The sequence below is a fragment of the Cherax quadricarinatus genome, chromosome 57 (genome assembly GCF_038502225.1).
Source record: "Cherax quadricarinatus isolate ZL_2023a chromosome 57, ASM3850222v1, whole genome shotgun sequence".
Lineage (NCBI taxonomy): Eukaryota > Metazoa > Arthropoda > Malacostraca > Decapoda > Parastacidae > Cherax > Cherax quadricarinatus.
This window is the reverse complement of record NC_091348.1, coordinates 21925639-21946718: the sequence shown is the minus strand read 5'-3', so window position 1 is coordinate 21946718 and position 21080 is coordinate 21925639. Positions and strand designations below refer to the sequence as shown.

At 41.8% G+C, this 21080-nt stretch overlaps 1 protein-coding gene across 1 annotated transcript in view; it reads right to left on the bottom strand.

Moving 5' to 3' along the window:
- Positions 1-838: 838 nt before the first annotated feature.
- LOC128693434 (cell adhesion molecule Dscam2) overlaps positions 839-21080 on the bottom strand; it is a 109236-nt gene continuing 88994 nt past the window's right edge. Inside the window, exons 6-7 of the mRNA XM_070097445.1 lie at positions 10320-10538; positions 839-990 (exon numbers count right to left, since the gene is read on the bottom strand). Of these exons, the coding sequence (XP_069953546.1) occupies positions 839-990; positions 10320-10538 (371 nt within the window). The remainder of the gene's footprint in view (positions 991-10319; positions 10539-21080) is intronic.

The following is a 21080-nucleotide window of genomic DNA, read 5'->3' as shown; positions in this document are numbered from 1 at the left end:
CTGGTGTTTGTGATGTTGCTGGGAGAAGTTGCTGGTGTTTGTGATGTTGCTGGGAGAAGTTGCTGGTGTTTGTGATGTTGCTGGGAGAAGTTGCTGGTGTTTGTGATGTTGCTGGGAGAAGTTGCTGGTGTTTGTGATGTTGCGATATTGAGACGTTCTCCTCTCGGTGTATATTTACACTGAGACGTTCTCTTCTCGGTGCGTTTATTCTTCTACTCATCTTTTTGCCATTCTGATTTACCTTTACTCAGGGCATCATCCTATGCCCTTATTCCCCTTCTGGGCATTCCTCCATACCCATTTGAACTCTAGAGCATCTATTATATTAAGGGTATTCTCCCACTCCCTTACATCAAGGGAATCCTCCCATTACCTAACTCGCACATTACTCACATCAAGGTATTCTCCGAACCTTTACACACATCAAGGGTATTCCCGTTCCTTTACACACATCAAGGGTATTCCCGTTCCTTTACACACATCAAGGGTATTCCCGTTCCTTTACACACATCGAGGGTATTCCCGTTCCTTTACACACATCAAGGGTATTCCCGTTCCTTTACACACATCAAGGGTATTCCCGTTCCTTTACACACATCAAGGGTATTCCCGTTCCTTTACACACATCAAGGGTATTCCCGTTCCTTTACACACATCAAGGGTATTTTCCGTTCTCTTACATACATGAAGAGTATCCCCCATTAAGACGTACACACATTCATCAGTGTATTAAAACATACCGTTCTCCATCAATCTGTAAGACATACTCACCTTCATCAATTTACTAAGACATACCCACCAAGAATCAATTTAAACATACTTACCTGCAAGAATCAATTTAGACATACCTGTAGTCGTTGGTGTCAAGGGATTTGCCGTCTTTGGCAACGGTGAGGGAGATGGGGGCGTCGCCCCTCGCCTCACACTGGAGCTTAACGTTGTCTCCACGACGGACCTCCACCGACCCGTCCCCGGAGACCGCAGGGGGCGCTGCAGGGACGCACGCACACCCCGTCAGAAGGGAAAAAATGATTGTTCACAGCGAAGAATACATAAGGAGAGCAAATTGTGACAGGATAAGAATACAAAAAGGGAGTATCAGTAATGCGGGTATCAGGCGAGTGTTCATTAGAACACAAAGCTGATTGTTACACAAAGTTATTTCATTACTACTTCGGTGTTGCCTTAAAAAAAATCACAGTAAATGGGTGATATCACACGACTCGTGAGTCAGACACTTCATCCTTCACCTACGCCGGGAAACATGTTCTGACATCTCAGAACATTCGCCTACAGATTATGCATATCTTTGCATGACCAGCATGTGCTTGTCACAGCCGGGCACACCAGCAATTTTAATTAAGTATGGTACTAGCTATTTCATTCTTAACCATCTTAATATTGGTCAACACGATATATTTAAAGTGTGTTTACAGTCTTCGGAAACTAGCAGAGAATCACACTCTGACACCTCTGACCACTACCTAGAAGGTGGGGGCTGCAGGGTCAACGCCCGCGCGCCCAGTCCGTAACCAGCTACCACATAACTTAAGGTGGCTAGCAGAGGCTAGCATGTGATTCACAGAACCGGCTACACCACTCTGTGTTCGTAAATATTTTGCTTATTTTTGCTAACTATAATCATCTTCAATATGTGTCATACTCTGGTATGTCAGTGTAGAAACACCGTTGATATACCTGTCAAAGGTCACCTGACGTTAGTAACCACAACACAGCAACAATACACATCTAATATCCCATATATATCAAATACAAGGGTAGTGAAAACTTCCAAACAACTGCTTTGAAAAATCTGTAAATGTCATGCTCATTAATAGACTATAGATCTATAAAAAAAATAGCTGGCTAGCATGGAAACATAATGCATAAAATACTAATAGAGATTCTTTTTGACAATACACTCAAAAGAGTGCTATTAACCTGTATTACTGGCTAGTTCTGTATATTAGACTCCTTACGTAAAGAAAAAATAGAATAAATTATAACAAGAAAAATTTTTTTTACTTAAAATATGTATAAATAATTATATAAAATGTTAAACAAACATGAAATTCTCCCAACTGAAGCAAATAATGGAAAATATGATACATTAATACCGTAAAGCTAAGCTAGTATATACAATGGACAGATGGAATACCGATGTGCCGATGGTTGTGGTAAGTAGCTCTCAGGAGTCACTGTGTGTGAACGAGAAGTCTGTGTGAGACAAGAGTCGCTGGTGGACGAGACTTCTGTTTAAAATTCATCTCTAGACTGAGAGTACAGAGGCCAACAGATCTTTCACCGGTGGAAGATGCTGGCTCTGTGTACCCGATGATGGTTGGCTGATGGGTTTTGAAAGCAACAGATGATCAGTTACAAAGGGTAAAGAGGAGACACACTGCTGTGTCCAGTTAGAGATTAGGTTTCTGATCTGTTGCATAAACCAAGTTGCCCGCCTTGTCTCGCTGATGTCTAGTGACCCAGATCAAAGAGACTTGGTGGGAGCAGGAAGATAAGTAACATCCAGTATATTAGGATGATCCCAGACTAACTTTGACCTGGTGAAAAAAAGTGGTGGAGGGTAGAGAGGTAACGATGCGTGCCCAATACCCAACATGGATTCAGCCATTTGTACTACCCCCACCAATGAATCATGCTTCCACTCTTAACGAACTTTCCCCTCACAGGCATTTTATATTCCAATAGACATCGTATCGTGAGAAACATCTTTTAACATAAATAAAATACCCTACACTGTAAACATTTCAAGAGGTGGGACCCTTCCTGTATCATATAAAGCTGAATGACAGTTAAAACTTTAATTGAATTCTCAGAAATAATAACTGGGCAATGTCTAAATGTGAAAAATATTACAGTATAAAGCTTTAATTAACGAATAATACCAAAGAAATTATAGATAATACCTTTGGAAATAGGAATTTGGTAATTATCCCAGTATATAAACCACGTCAGCAACTGTTGAGGAATTCACAGAACAGTTAAGGAAGATAGATAGCTGTCTGGATAGGCTAGAAAATCCCACATGTAAAATTGAAGATGGGTCAACACAATGTTTCATCAGAAATTACTCCCGAAAGCACCCTGGCTCATCAGGCACACAGCAGGGAACTAATGAGGCTTTGTGAAAAGTACTTATTGGACCAACAGATAACTGATCCCACTGGAAATGAAAATATCCTGGATCTGATATTCACAAAAAACGAGGAACTAATCAGAGACATAACAAATCCAAAACCATATAATCTGACCACAACATCAAAGAAGTATAAACGAGTATAAACTAAGGATTTAGGGAACTGCAGCACTAACGGAAGTGAAGCGAATGTCAGTAAGTTTGATCTCAACAACCAGAGAATTGACTGGGAGAAAATCAAGAATATCAGATATATATATCCTGGGAATCACACAGGAGCACCCTAAAGCCCCACCAGAACTGGACCATTGGTGAGAGGAGACTCGTATACTGACGATGAACAGGAAATGAGCGAAATCCTAAAAGAACAGTATGAGCCTGTGTTCAGCAACCCACTAAATGACAGCAAGGTAGAAAATGCAGAAGTATTTTTTCACTCCAGCAGAAGGGTGGGAATGGATAACATGCCCACTCAGCACCTGGATCATGGAGTGCCCTATTTATAAAAAAAGTGCAAAGTATCACCAGCATGAGCCCTTAGTATTGTTTGGAGAAAGAGTATAGATCTAGGTGCAATACCAGAGACTAAGAAGTGCAGACATAGTTCCATCACATAAGGGACCAGTAGCCCTAACTTCCCGCATCATAAAAATCTTCGAAAGAGTTATGAGACGGCAGATTGCAAATTCCATGGAACAACACAGCCGGCTTAACCAAAACCAGCATGGTTTTAGAGCGGGATGATCATGCCTGTCACAGCTGCTGAACCATTATGACAGAATTACGAAGGTGTTGAAATGCAATCAAAACGCAGATGTGATATACACAGATTTTACAAAGGCATTTGAGAAATGCGATCATGGGGTGATACCTCACAAAATGAGGGCTAAAGGCATTACGGGGAAAGTAGGCCGATGGGTTCCTAACACAAACACAAAAAAGTAGAAGTAAACAGTGGTAAAAAGTTGAGTTTCCCAGGGCACTGTATTGGCGCTGCTGCTGTTTCTCATCCTCATAGCAGATATAGATAAAAACACCCGTCACAGTTTTGTATCATCATTTACAGATGACACTGAAATAAACATGAAAGTCACTACGGTAGAGGACACTGAAAAACTGCAGAAAAATATAAGAAGTGTTTTCCAGTGGGCAGTGGAAAGCAACATGACGTTCAATGATGATAAGTTCCAGCTGCTTAGGTATGGAAAGAATGAAGAACTCAAGAGAAACACCGTCTACAAAACTCAAGAAGATCATCAAATACAGCGAAAGGAACACGTGAAAGACTTGGGAATAACAATATCAGCTGATCTTTCTTTCAAAGAACATAAGACAAAGGTCTCGACAATCAGGAGAAAGACGGGGTGGGTATTGAGAACTTTCAAAACAAGGGGAAATAATGCCATGGTGACACTTTTCAAATCGCTAGTGCTCCCTCATTTGGAATATTGCTCAGTGTTGACGGCCCCGTTCATGGCAGGAGAAATATCAGAGCTGGAACAAATACAGAGATCGTCTACAGCTCACATAGAGCCAGTAAAGCATTTAAATTATTGGGAACGTCTTAAAATATTGAAAACGTGCTCACTGGAGCAGAGGAGAGAGATATATATGGTAATATATACCTGGAAAGTACTCGAGGGCTTGGTCCTAAATCTTCACACTACCATAACAACATACTGGAGCTAGAGATAAGGGAGGAAGTGCAAGATAAACCCAGAGAAGAGAAGGGATGTGTGGCCACAATAAGGGAATACACTATCAACATTCGTGGCCCCAGATTATTCACCATCTTACCAGAAGATATCAGAAACACTGCTGGAAAAAGTGTAGACGTCTTCACGAGAAAACTTTACAAGAATCTTCACCAAATGCGAGATCAACTAGACTGTGATGGATATGCGAGGAGGCGAGCCTTCAACACCAACAGCCTGATTGACCAGGTAGTAGAAAAAACTCGAAACACATCAAAGATATAGTCACACTTACAGTACAATGAAGAGAATCACTTAGACAAAGATTTCAGCAAGCAACAGTCAGTGACAAGAGATATAACTGTACCAACCCAACAATTGTGATGAGTTTCCTAAATATAGATTCCCTTATGTTGCATAAGTGTCTCAATCGTCAACTTATCGGTTTTCAAACCATTCATCACAAGAGTGATGATACACTACAACAGAAATCAAACCACAGCCACTCTGGTGTGAAATTCGTTTCCATTTGTGGCCAGGACCCATGCTAACCTCTCTAGGGTCTACACAAATATAACTAATCGGATGAGTTTTATTAGAATAAGTTGGCAGAATAGTTAACACAATGGCCTGTGAGTTTTAGGATTCACCTGCAGTGGGTTTGAGACCCGCCCGTTCTGTGTGTGTATATATATATTTTTTTTTTTTTTTTTTTTTTTATCACACCGGCCGATTCCCACCAAGGCAGGGTGGCCCGAAAAAGAAAAACTTTCACCATCATTCACTCCATCACTGTCTTGCCAGAAGGGTGCTTTACACTACAGTTTTTAAACTGCAACATTAACACCCCTCCTTCAGAGTGCAGGCACTGTACTTCCCATCTCCAGGACTCAAGTCCGGCCTGCCGGTTTCCCTGAATCCCTTCATAAATGTTACTTTGCTCACACTCCAACAGCACGTCAAGTATTAAAAACCATTTGTCTCCATTCACTCCTATCAAACACGCTCACGCATGCCTGCTGGAAGTCCAAGCCCCTCGCACACAAAACCTCCTTTACCCCCTCCCTCCAACCCTTCCTTAGGCCGACCCCTACCCCGCCTTCCTTCCACTACAGACTGATACACTCTTGAAGTCATTCTGTTTCGCTCCATTCTCTCTACATGTCCGAACCACCTCAACAACCCTTCCTCAGCCCTCTGGACAACAGTTTTGGTAATCCCGCACCTCCTCCTAACTTCCAAACTACGAATTCTCTGCATTATATTCACACCACACATTGCCCTCAGACATGACATCTCCACTGCCTCCAGCCTTCTCCTCGCTGCAACATTCATCACCCACGCTTCACACCCATATAAGAGCGTTGGTAAAACTATACTCTCATACATTCCCCTCTTTGCCTCCAAGGACAAAGTTCTTTGTCTCCACAGACTCCTAAGTGCACCACTCACTCTTTTCCCCTCATCAATTCTATGATTCACCTCATCTTTCATAGACCCATCCGCTGACACGTCCACTCCCAAATATCTGAATACGTTCACCTCCTCCATACTCTCTCCCTCCAATCTGATATTCAATCTTTCATCACCTAATCTTTTTGTTATCCTCATAACCTTACTCTTTCCTGTATTCACCTTTAATTTTCTTCTTTTGCACACCCTACCAAATTCATCCACCAATCTCTGCAACTTCTCTTCAGAATCTCCCAAGAGCACAGTGTCATCAGCAAAGAGCAGCTGTGACAACTCCCACTTTGTGTGTGATTCTTTATCTTTTAACTCCACGCCTCTTGCCAAGACCCTCGCATTTACTTCTCTTACAACCCCATCTATAAATATATTAAACAACCACGGTGACATCACACATCCTTGTCTAAGGCCTACTTTTACTGGGAAAAATTTTCCCTCTTTCCTACATACTCTAACTTGAGCCTCACTATCCTCGTAAAAACTCTTCACTGCTTTCAGTAACCTACCTCCTATACCATACACCTGCAACATCTGCCACATTGCCCCCCTATCCACCCTGTCATACGCCTTTTCCAAATCCATAAATGCCACAGAAATCTCTTTACCCTTATCTAAATACTGTTCACTTATATGTTTCACTGTAAACACCTGGTCCACACACCCCCTACCTTTCCTAAAGCCTCCTTGTTCATCTGCTATCCTATTCTCCGTCTTACTCTTAATTCTTTCAATTATAACTCTACCATGCACTTTACCAGGTATACTCAACAGACTTATCCCCCTATAATTTTTGCACTCTCTTTTATCCCCTTTGCCTTTATACAAAGGAACTATGCATGCTCTCTGCCAATCCCTAGGTACCTTACCCTCTTCCATACATTTATTAAATAATAGCACCAACCACTCCAAAACTATATCCCCACCTGCTTTTAACATTTCTAACTTTATCCCATCAATCCCGGCTGCCTTACCCCCTTTCATTTTACCTACTGCCTCACGAACTTCCCCCACACTCACAACTGGCTCTTCCTCACTCCTACAAGATGAAATTCCTCCTTGCCCTATACACGAAATCACAGCTTCCCTATCTTCATCAACATTTAACAATTCCTCAAAATATTCCCTCCATCTTCCCAATTCCTCTAACTCTCCATTTAATAGCTCTCCTCTCCTATTTTTAACTGACAAATCCATTTGTTCTCTAGGCTTCCTTAACTTGTTAATCTCACTCCAAAACTTTTTCTTATTTTCAACAAAATTTGTTGATAACATCTCACCCACTCTCTCATTTGCTCTCTTTATTTACATTGCTTCACCACTTCACCACTGTATATAACAATAAACCACGAAACTGCGACAGGCCAGGATTCGACCCCACGACACATTGTCCCGCCTCAAGAAGCCAATGAGGAGGGACAGTGTGTCTTGGGGTCGAATCCTGGCCCGTCGCAGTTTGGTAAATGATTCAAAACCACTTGTTTCGTGGCATCATTGTTATATAGACTGCTTGTAGAGGCGGGATACAGCTTATTTTTTTGAAAAAAAAAATTACATGTTAAAGCATAAACAATTTCCGTTATTAAGACATCGGGAGTCTTCCACCAGGACAGTGTGTTGCAAGGAACGTGCGTACGTAACAGTTCTCAAGCTGTGTTGCAAGGGTTGTGTGTATGTTTCAATTCTCTAGATGTGTTGTGTACATCACAGTTCCGTAACCTTTACTGTCACCTGAACTCCCGTCTTGTAAACAAACACTGAGCAGGAAGACTGAAGAAACTTCGGTGGCTGAAGAAAGAAAGAGAGAAGCTTAAGGAGTAAGGAAGAGGGTGGATGGAGAAGCGAAGGGAGAGAAGTGAGGAAGGAGGACGGAGGGTCAACAGCAGAGAAGAGAGAAGGGAGGCTGGAAGAGAGAAACCTGAGGAAGGAAGGATCCTGGATAAGGGACGGTGGCTTGAGGCACGAGGAAGAAGACAAAAATGATGAAGGAGGAAGACTGAAGGAGGGAGGACGGAGAGAGGATGGAGGAAAGAGTTAATAGCCTCAGTTAACAAAGTTCTCTGCCTAAGTTGGCCACAAGTTTAGGTGATAAGTAACACTAAGGAGCTTACGGGACACAAGTTGCTCCACCAGCACGTGTCACCAAAGTCGTAAACCACCCTGAAAAATATGACAAGAAGCAAATTGCTAAGTTGATGAGGTGGCAGCTCGGGTGCAGGAGAGATAGAGTGTTGGGGTAGAGATGGAAGGCGTAGGTGAGGGAACGTGGACGCTAAGGTGAAGGGAAGGGTTGTGGATGGGGAAGGTGAGGTATATGTGAATATGAGGGGAGTAAAAGGAGGAGGTAGGGTGCAGATGGGGGAGGTGGTGGGGCGAGGGAGTATAAAGGGATGTGAGGTGTTGGTGATAGGATGATGGAGACGGTAGGGCGTTTGTGAGGGAGATTCTTATTATAGTCACCAAGTGCGCTTAATTCCTATGGACCACTAAACGCCACTCAACAGAAAAAATAAGTCTACTCCATGGAGATTTTTCCAGTTGACCAAACTGTCTGTGGTGGTCGATGACACAATCTGACCACCAGGCCAACCTAGGTGGAATGTTGATGAGGAACAGGTAGAATGTTTGTGAGGGAGAGAGGGGAATGCTTGTGGGAGAGAGATGTGGAGTGTTTGTGAGGGAGAGGCGCAGTGTTTGTTAGAGAGACTTTGGGGTTGTAAAGTTCGTTTAGTTTTAATTACCTCACACGTTAAGGAGAGGACAGAGAGAGCAGGGACAACTTACCACGTTGAACCTCTCCTTCCTACTCGACTTGTCCCAGTATTCTTAAAGACTATATTATATTGAACCAGGTAGGCTGACTAGATTTTCTTAGCACGCAAAAAAACAACATATTTTTCTTGGGAGGTACTTTCTTAGATCCACTTTTGAAGAAAGTTCTCCTGGCTAACATTAACACCTTCTCAACAATATTCTTCGGAATAACTCAATTTTGTAACTACGTTGCATATCTTTCCAGTTTCATCATAGACGGAGGAAGAAGAAATAATTAAGTCTCTCAACCTTGATAAAAAATTAGCTTTGGTTAGGTAAGATTTGTCAGGAAACAGGACAAGCGTTTTCTGACGCGAGTCTTTGTCACATGACCCGCTGCTCGAGCTATTGGTTATCTAACGGAGGCCTTCCGCTGGCTTACCTGCTAACACCCTTCTAAAATTAAAATTTTTAAAGATAGGATATTGATAGAAATCGCTCAACCCTATAGCCTTAATAGAAGGCATTCTGTTCCATAGCCTTGGCAGAAGGCATTCAGTCCCATAGCCTTGATAGAAGGTATTCTGTCTCATAGCCTTGATAGAAGGCATCCAGTCCCATAGCCTTGACAGAAGGCTGATGGACTAAATATCTTCAAAGCTGAGAGACCGATTACTTTTTTTCCAGTGTCCCTGGTTGTCCACACGTGTTCATAAATAATGACTCCCAAGTGTTGAACATGAGTCTAAGTCGTCAGTGATGGGAGGGAAGCACACAGTTGTTACTTGCATTCCATATTTTTAGGAGATATGCAATCATCCTCAGTCATCTGATATCACTTAGTGGTAACTGTGATATTTGTTATACTGGTAATCACAGTGATCAATGCGATTACCTCTCCTTTTCTGTTCCAAGTTCTGTCTTCCCATTATGTCCTCGAATTAGTGTTGATCAAACCTTTGGGGAGCGATATGTCTAATGCTTCGTCTCGTCGGTATTATATACCATACGTTTATAATATACCAGTGACAGTTGAGATACCAGGGGTGCCTAGAGATACCTAGTGATACGAAATTAAAACTAGTGATACCTAGTGATAATTAGTGATATATAGTGTGACACAAGGTTGTTTAGCGGTATTGAGCTCAATGTCGTTACCTGTGTCACCCACCGTGCAGGTGTGAGTTTTACCGGGCACGTGTGGCTCTTATCGTGCACAAGGCTCAACGTGCAGGTGTGACACTCACCGTGCACCTGGAGATTGATGATAGCAGACAGGCCAGCACCCACACCGTTCGTGGCTTCACAAAGATAACTGCCTTCCACCTCCTCCGTCGCTGCCCCCACCAGGAGTGTGCCATTGTTCCAAGTGCGACTGATGGGCACGCCCATACCCACGCCCATACCCACGCCCATACCCACGCTCAAGCCAACGTCCACGTTGTTGTACACACCCTTGTCAGAACCTGAAAAACATGGGATTTTTGAAAACTAAAATTTAGAGTACTGTGGCAGGAATATTTAACACTACTTAAGCTGAAACACAATTTCATGGGTGGAATACTAAAGAAATATTATGTATTTTAATCTCCGCGTGATCCTTATCCAATAATCTCAGCCTTCTGTACCTCAGCACTTGCATGAGGTAAAGCGGGTGTACACTTTAGCCCTTAGGAGGCAGAGTACCTGCAGTTAAACCTTCCCAAGAACTCCAGGAGCTGAGCATCAATATCTTGAATAGGCCCAAGAGTTGTAGCTCAACCCTCTCATAAAGTTTAACACCTGTAGCTTAACATCCTCAAGAGCCCAAGAGTATAAGATCAAGACTTTTAAGAGGACCAGCAGCTGCAGTAATCCAAACCTTCCACTAAGTAACAAAAATCAGCGTTGGAGGTTTGAAGCCAGTCAGTAGAGGCATTGTAAGGTTATTGTATGGAATTCAATATCACAAAACATTCAATAAAGTTGGGAAAATATCACTTGTGCAACCAAAGACAAGGCGAAAATTTCCTTGAAGTACGACACACACAAACACACACTCGTTACGTCACACAAACAACATAGGCGATGTTACGGTCCGAGTTGTGCCATTAACTAATTACACCAGATAGTTAATGATCCAAGTGAGGGTTATTTGTGTATTATTCCAGTGTCTTTAGTTTGATCTTTACATTCAATGAATAGACAGATAACCAGCACAGAGAAGAAGCTTTTGATGACGTTCCGGTCTGACTTGGACCATTTAAAAGGCACACTAACACAGGAAAGTGCAGGAGCCAGTATGTATAGGAGAGGGAGACAGGGATGGAAGAAGAAAGAAGTGGAGAAGTAGTGGCAGAGGTAATGCTGGTAGTGGAAGTAGTAATAGTAGTAGTAGTAGTAGTAGTAGTAGTAGTAGTATCGGTAGTAGTAGTAGGAGGCGAAGTGGCAAACAGAAAGGGAAGTGAAGCGAGGCAATAGTAGTAGTAGTAGTAGTAATAGTAGTAGTAGTAGTAGTAGTAGTAGTAGTAGTAGTAGCAGTAGCAGTAGTAGTAGCAGCAGCAGCAGCAGCAACAGTAGCACTACTAGTAGTAGTAATAGTAGCAGTAGTAGTAATGTAGTAGTAGTAGTGACAGAAGTAGAATAAGTCAAATGACAAGAAAAACGTGAGTGCCATGACCCACAAGGGTGGAACTGTAAACACAGGCGGCAGAAAACTGGAGGACTGAATCTAGCTAAGCAGAAGAAATTAAAACAAAGAAAAAATAGAAAATTAGAAGCGGTAGGGAGAGGAGGAGTCAAAAGATCTGGTCAAGACAAGAGTGTTCTGACGCTTGGAGCATCTGACAATGTAACCAAAAATGAAGGCATCTACAGAAACAAAACCAGGACTAAGATTTATATTAGGAATATCTGAAGCCGATCTAACAAGATATTGCCAATACATCGTGAAAAAAAATCCCTTACAACTTTTATTGTGAAACTGATGAAGTGTTACCAACACACTTCAGCAACAAACTAAATTTTTTTCTTCGTCAGTTACATTAGAGCTGAAAACCTGAAGTGAATCAGAAGAAACATTCTTACGTTATCACATGTAAACTTCTGCCCTATTTGATGTATAGAATTGGCTAAATTGGTACCAGACCGTCTCCCTTTGCAATATACAACAACACGAAGTTTAAAGCAGATCAGAAGAGACGTTCTCTTGGTATCAAACAGAAAGCTGCGCCTTGTGAGCCACAAAGTAATCCACAGCCCAAAATTAAGTAACAGGTTTTAGCAAAGTACATTAAAAGGGGATTAAATGTGACGCTTTTAAAGCTATATGAGCATCGCGTGCCGTGGAGACTAGCTTTCAAGGATTTTTTTTTTTTAACAAGTCGGCCGTCTCCCACCGAGGCAGGGTGACCCAAGAAAGAAAGAAAATCCCCAAAAAGAAAATACTTTCATCATCATTCAACACTTTCACCTCACTCACACATAATCACTATTTTTGCAGAGGTGCTCAGAATACAACAGTTTAGAAGTATATACGTATAAAGATACACAACATATCCCTCCAAACTGCTAATATCCCAAACCCCTCCTTTAGAGTGTAGGCATTGTACTTCCCATTTCCAGGACTCAAGTCCGGCTATATAAAAATAGCCGGTTTCCCTGAATCCCTTCACTAAATATTACCCTGCTCACACTCCAACAGATCGTCAGGTCCCAAATACCATTCGTCTCCATTCACTCCTATCGAACACGCTCATGCACGCCTGCTGGAAGTCCAAGCCCCTCGCCCACAAAACCTCCCTTTACCCCTTCCTTCCAACCTTTTCGAGGACGACCCCTACCTTGCCTTCCTTCTCTTACAGATTTAAATGCTCTCCATGTTATTCTACTTTGATCCATTCTCTCTAATTGACCAAACCACCTCAACAACCCCTCTTCAGCCCTCTGACTAATACTTTTATTAACTCCACATCTTCCCCTAATTTTCACACTCCGAATTTTCTGCATAATATTTACACCACACATTGCCCTTAGACAGGACATCTCCACTGCCTCCAACCGTCTCCTCGCTGCTGCATTTACCACCCAAGCTTCACACCCATATAAGAGTGTTGGTACTACTATACTTTCATACATTCCCTTCTTTGCCTCCACAGATAACGTTTTTTGACTCCACATATGCCTCAACGCACCACTCACCTTTTTTCCCTCATCAATTCTATGATTAACCTCAACCTTCATAAATCCATCCGCCGACACGTCAACTCCCAAGTATCTGAAAACATTCACTTCTTCCATACTCCTCCTCCCCAATTTGATATCCAGTTTTTCTTTATCTAAACCATTTGATACCCTCATCACCTTACTCTTTTCTATGTTCACTTTCAACTTTCTACCTTTACACACACTCCCAAACTCATCCACTAACCTTTGCAATTTTTCTTAGAATCTCCCATAACTACAGTATCATCAGCAAAAAGTAACTGTCAATTCCCATTTTGTATTTGATTCCCCATAATTAAATCCAACCCCTCTCCCGAACACCCTAGCATTTGGAAATATAAACACATATGCAGTATAATGTGATCCTTTATTGACTACGTTTCGCCCACACAGTGGGCTTTTTCAAGTCACAAACAGAACTACCTGGGGTGGAAGGAACGCGAGTATTTATAGTCAGGTTCAGAATGCTGAGGTCAGGTGGAGAATGCTGCATCTGATGATGTACCGAGTGGGGTTATAGAGTCTAAAATCTTGGTTAGCTTGGAAAGGAGATTGGATAAGTTGGTGAGCAGACCTTCTACAGTGTTCTTATGTGGGATAGCGATGAAGAAGTTTCTTGGCAAGTGATTCAGCTATGTTATAGAAGCCACTATTCTGGTTGAAGTTGTCGGATATAGAAATAAGTGATGATTCCAGGATTCTTCGGTATTGAGTGTTGTCTTCTGTGGCGATAAGTCTTGAGTTTCTGTAGTTTATCAAGTGGTTGTGTGAATTACGGTGTTGTACGCAGGCATTCCTTGTGTCGTCAGACCTGCTTGCGTATTGGTGTTCTGAAATACGTGTTTGGAGGTCCCTTGATGTTTCGCCCACGTATAACTTGTTGCAGTCATTACAAGGGATTATGTATACCCCTGCAGAGGGTGGAAGCTTGTCCTGTCTATCACTGGTAATGTCCTTGATGGTCGTGGTTGTGGAGGTAGATACTTGAAATGAGGTATTGGAAAAGATGTTGGAAACGTGTTTGGCAATGGAGTTGGTGGGGAGGACTATGTATCTCTTCTCGGCAGTGTCTTCTCTGGGTGTGTTGAAGATGTTTAATGCCCGTCGTCTGCAGTCTCTGATGAAGTGACGAGGATAGTGGAGTTTAGAAAATACTTGTTCAATCATCGTGCATTCTTCTTCAAGAAACTCATTGCTGCAGATTCTGAGTGTACGCAGGAAGAAGCCTATAATTACACCACGTTTGGTTTTGGTGTCGTGGTGAGAGTAAAAGTGGAAAAGATCGTTTTGGTTGGTGGGTTTTCGATAGACTTTAAAACGAAGTTCGTGGTCAGCTTTGCAAAGCAGAACATCAAGGAAAGGAAGAGTGTTGTCGACTTCTTCAAGTGTGAACTGTCAACCACAGAAACTGAAGCCCTCAGCTTAGGCCTCAAATTCGCAACAGGAATTACGAAACCAAAACAAGACCTCAATTTCATCGCCAAAAACTACAGACACAATGACTCCGACTTCCAAAAAGGCTATCTTCAAGGCATCATCTCAGCAGCCATCTCAACACGCAGCTCCCCAGTCATACCTCGACGTTACATCAATGCACTCAAAGGTTTAGCAGAAGACACGACCATCAGGGTCACCACCGCTGACAAAGGAGGTGGTGTTGTTATCATGAACACTGACGATTACAGGAACAAAATGCTCAATCTACTTAATGACCCAGATACCTACAAACCTCTCACAACTAACCAAGTGGACAACCTTACTAAAACTTTTCTTCAAAGGACTCGCCGCATTCTGAGGGGCTCAGAACAAGGAAGAAACTTCTGCACACCATACCCAGCAACCCCAGACCTGCCAGGATGTACGGCCTGCCAAAAACTCACAAGCCAGGTATCCCACTGAGGCCCATATCCTTGGGAATAGGCAGTGCTCCCCACCAGCTCTCAGGAATTCTCGCAAAACACCTCTCTAAACTCTTGGGCACTATCAGTCCAGCACATCTCAAACACTCGGGTGATCTTCTCAATCGCATTCGTAACATCAACATCAGGAACAAGAAACTTTCCAGCCTTGACGTGACTTCCCTATTCACCAAAGTACCTACTACACAAGCCATCGATCTCTTGCGCAGGAAAATTGACGATTCACTTGATCTTCCCATTCCAGCCAGCGATTTCATCGACCTTGTTGAACTATGTGTTGGCTTTACGTGTTTCTCTTTCGAAAATCACCTCTTTCAGCAGACTTTTGGACTACCCATGGGTTCGCCACTCAGTGCGGTCCTGGCGAACCTATACATGGAACATCTAGAAGCCGAACGTTTCTCCACCATTATTCCTTCGTCTGTCACCTGGCTCCGTTATGTTGACGACATTCTCCTCATAACTCCTAAACGCTTCAATGTTAAAGCTCTCCAAGACAAGCTCAACCAGGTCGAGCCTTCAATCCAGTTCACACTTGAAGAAGAAGTCGACAACACTCTTCCTTTCCTTTATGTTCTGCTTTGCAAAGCTGACCACGAACTTCGTTTTAAAGTCTATCGAAAACCCACCAACCAAAACGATCTTCTCCACTTTTACTCTCACCACGACACCAAAACCAAACGTGGTGTAATTATAGGCTTCTTCCTGCGTACACTCAGAATCTGCAGCAATGAGTTTCTTGAAGAAGAATGCACTATGATTGAACAAGTATTTTCTAAACTCCACTATCCTTGTCACTTCATCAGAGACTGCAGACGACGGGCATTAAACATCTTCAACACACCCAGAGAAGACACTGCCGAGAAGAGATACATAGTCCTCCCCACCAACTCCATTGCCAAACACGTTTCCAACATCTTTTCCAATACCTCATTTCAAGTATCTACCTCCACAACCACGACCATCAAGGACATTACCAGTGATAGACAGGACAAGCTTCCACCCTCTGCAGGGGTATACATAATCCCTTGTAATGACTGCAACAAGTTATACGTGGGCGAAACATCAAGGGACCCCCAAACACGTATTTCAGAACACCAATACGCAAGCAGGTCTGACGACACAAGGAATGCCTGCGTACAACACCGTAATTCACACAACCACTTGATAAACTACAGAAACTCAAGACTTATCGCCACAGAAGACAACACTCAATACCGAAGAATCCTGGAATCATCACTTATTTCTATATCCGACAACTTCAACCAGAATAGTGGCTTCTATAACATAGCTGAATCACTTGCCAAGAAACTTCTTCATCGCTATCCCACATAAGAACACTGTAGAAGGTCTGCTCACCAACTTATCCAATCTCCTTTCCAAGCTAACCAAGATTTTAGACTCTATAACCCCACTCGGTACATCATCAGATGCAGCATTCTCCACCTGACCTCAGCATTCTGAACCTGACTATAAATACTCGCGTTCCTTCCACCCCAGGTAGTTCTGTTTGTGACTTGAAAAAGCCCACTGTGTGGGCGAAACGTAGTCAATAAAGGATCACATTATACTGCATATGTGTTTATATTTCCATTGTGTCGGTATTTTATACCATTTATTTCCACCCTAGCATTTACTTCTTTTACAACCCCATCTATAAATATATTAAACAACCATGGTGACATTACACATCCCTGTCTAAGACCTACTTTTACCGGGAAGTAGTCTCCCTCTCTTCTACACACCCTAACCTGAGCCTCACTATCCTCATAAAAACTCTTTACAGCATTTAGTAACTTACCACCTATTCCATATACTTGCAACATCTGCCACATTGCTCCCCTATCCACTATCATATGCCTTTTCTAAATCCATAAATGCAATAAAAACTTCCCTACCTTTATCTAAATACTGTTCACATATATGCTTCAATGTAAACACTTGATCTACACATCCCCTACCCACTCTGAAGCCTCCCTGCTCATCCGCAATCCTACATTCTGTCTTACCTCTAATTCTTTCAATTATGACCCTACCGTATACTTTCCTGGTATACTCAGTAAACTTATTCCTCTATAATTTTTACAATCTCTTTTATCCCCCTTCCCTTTATATAAAGGGACTTTACATGCTCTCCGCTAATCCCTAGGTACCTTCCCCTCTTTCATACATTTATTAAAGAAAAGTACCAACCACTCCAACACTATGTCCCCCCCTGCTTTTAACATTTCTGTCATGATCCCATCAGTTCCAGCTGCTTTACCCCCTTTCATTCTACGTAATGCCTCAGGTACCTACCCCACACTTACATTCTGCTCTTCTTCACTCCTAAAAGATGGTATACCTCCCTGGCCAGTGCGTGAAATTACAGCCTCTCTTTCTTCCTCAGCATTTAAAAGTTCCTCAAAATATTCTCGCCATCTACCTAATACCTCCCTCTCCCCATCTACTAACTCCCTTACTCTGTTTTTAACTGACAAATCCATATGTTCCCTAGGCTTTCTTAACTTGTTTAACTCACTCCAAATTTTTTTCTTATTTTCATTAAAATTTCTTGACAGCGCCTCTCCCACTATCATCTGCTCTCCTTTTGCACTCTCTCACCGCTCTTTTCACCTTTCTTTTACTCTCCATATACTCTGCTCTTCTAACACTTTTGCTTTGTAAAAACCTCTCGTAAGCTACCTTTTTCTCTTTTATCACACCATTTACTTCATCATTCCACCAATCACTCCTCTTTCCTCCTGCACCCACCCTCCTATAACCACAAACTTCTGTCCCACATTCTAATACTGCATTTTTAAAGCTCATCTAACCCTCTTCAATCCCCCCCCACTACTCATCTTTGCACTAGCATGTATATATTTTTGTAACCACGAACGAGTGGTATCGAATCAATAACAACACTGCTACTAGCCGAGGAATCGAACCCATATCGTTTTGTCCCGCCTCATAGTGAGCGAAAATCACATATGACGCTCTAACTCACAGGACCATGCACTCCTACAAGAATCACGCACCCAGCAGAGCTATAATATATATATCTGAGTGTGAAGCATGAGTGATGAATGTTGCAACAAGGAGAATGCTGGAGGCAGTGGAGATATCATGTCTGAGGGCAATGTGTGGTGTGAATATAATGCAGAGAATTCGTAGTTTGGAAGTTAAGAGGAGGTGTGGGATTGCCAAAACTGTTGTCCAGAGGGCTTAGGAAGGGTTATTGAGGTGGTTCGGACATGTAGAGAGAATGGAGCGAAACAGAATGACTTCGAGAGTGTATAAATCTGTAGTGGAGGGAAGGCGGGGTAGGGGTCAACCTTGGAATGGTTGGAGGGAGGGGGTACATCAACTGGGACAGTGGGTATATCAACTGGGACAGTGGGTACATCAATCACCACGGAAGGACAATGCGTCTCATACGCGGACACTCAGTGATACGACACGGAGGTTCGATAAGGAAGTAAACCTCATGAGCAAAGACGGTGAAGAAGATTGAAGATTAGTTGAAGGAAAAGAAAATGAGGTGAGGATATAGGTAGGAAATGGGGTCGAGGTCGTGGTGGTAGCGACGAACTGGCGGCTGACAGAGTCCAGACGGACTCTCTCAAACCTGGTAGCTGCCAGAGTCCAGACGGCTTCTCTCAAACCTGGCAGCTGCCAGAGTCCAGACGAACTCTCTCAAACCTGGTAGCTGCCAGAGTCCAGACGGACTCTCTCAAACCTGGTAGCTGCCAGAGTCCAGACGGACTCTCTCAAACCTGGTAGCTGCCAGAGTCCAGACGGACTCTCTCAAAACTGGGAAAATGACACCTGATATTTTTCTAAGGAGATTTGAAATTACAGTAACTGAAAGTAATTATTAATGCTATCATTAAAAAAAATATAACAATTCTGTAGCAGAAACGACATTATTACTCAACATTCCCAAGATTTCAATGCTTTTAAATTAACTATTAACGTGAATGACACATTTAATTTTTAACGTTAGAATAATGGGAACTAGATTTCATAATGAATAAATATTACAAGAGTACAAAGAAAGATATTTTCCAATTTTTATCTTAATTACTTTCAAATTTAATATCATGAATATAATATTTCGTTGATTAAAAGTTGTTCTTACCGAATCTCTTAAAGAATAATATTAATATAAATCGAACCCTCTACAGGAAGACTGGCAAAGTTCCTAAGTGCCAGTCTTCTCCACTCAGCCACAAATACTTCATAAGCTGGGCAGCCTGGTTCACAAGCCTAGAGTCCGGCCACTGTGAGTGGTGCACTGGTATAAAAAAAATTGCTTGTGAAGTCAGAACTTGCAGGAGAATGTAATGCTTGATGTCATGCTGGAGGCCCATTGGTGTGCCCGTTACTTGTCTTCCTGTAGTGGGTTCGAATCCTGCTGACTGCGATCTTGGTAAATTAGTAAGAACTCATTTAAAATTAAGCCTTTTCTAAAATTTCTCTTATACGTTTAAAATATTTTATTCAATTATCTTAATGTAAAAATTAATAATTTTGTACCAAAAGAACCTTAGAAAACTTATATAACATTATTATTACAAGCACAATTTAATTTAGCCTAATCCAACTAAAAATATTTTAGATAAGTTTACAATAATTTAATAATAAACAAACACAATGAAATATTTTTTTTTCGTTAGGTTCAGAATGATTTTTGCGAAATTATTGCATACACAGCGTTGCTTTTTAAGCCAAAATCATAAGATCAGAGTAAACAGGTGATTTCAGAATATGCAAAACAACCACTGTGAAAGAATAGAGAAATTCCAAGTGCTTTCGTGACTACTCACATTTTTATCAAGGAACAAAGATAATGTGAGTAGTTACGAAAGCGCTTGGAATTTCTCTATTCTTTCACAGTGGTTGTTTTGCATATAAATATATATATATATATATATATATATATATATATATATATATATATATATATATATATATATATATATATATATATATATATTATTGTAACCACGAGCGAGTGGTATTTAATAAATAACAACACTGCGACTAGCCGAGGGCTCGAACTCATGTTGTTTTAGCCCACATTTTGGTGAGTGAAAATCAAATGACGCTCTAACCCACAGGACCACCCAATCCTACAAAGTTCACGCATCCAACAGGGCTAGGTGTTTCACCGTGATCCGAGGACATACGATGGTGTGGATGCCTCAGAGCTAATTTCATTCTGCGCCCCACACCAGCACCATCGTATGTCCTCGGATCAACGCTAATATTCATCTGCATTATCAACTTATGTTGCACTCTTTGTTATTCCAATCACGTGCATTGACGTACAGGGGACCGGGGTTTTGAAATACGTACTAGGATATCTTTCTCGGCTCACACAGCGACCGAACTACATTTAGTTAACGTACATTTTGGGTCAATAGGAGGTTGTGTGGCACATGTAAGGGTACGACTAATTTTTAATTTGGTTAATTTACATATTTGCAACTCCCATTTATCTTTTTATAGTTTATTCTTTGTGTTTTGAAGTAAATAACATAGTTTCTCAGTGATATTATAGAAACTGATAGAACTTACCACTACGTTTTTGTTCAGATATTTTGGGTGTAAACAGATCGTGATCTTGCCTGACGTCTTAGCTTACTGGCGCCAGAGAAGCTAACTTCTCGTAGCAACAGAGTTGAGTTAGTGGGATTTAAGAAGCTAACTTCTCGTAGCAACAGAGTTGAGTCAGTGGGATTTGAGAAGCGATAGTGACTGAGCCTGGAATTTTTCTTTAAGAGTCATTTAACAAATTACAAGGGTATTTGAAGTACCTTCAAGCAAGGTAGGTTCCCACGTTATTTCAATTTAGGATTAAAGCGTTAGTTAGAAAGTTAATTAAAACTTGAGAAGTGA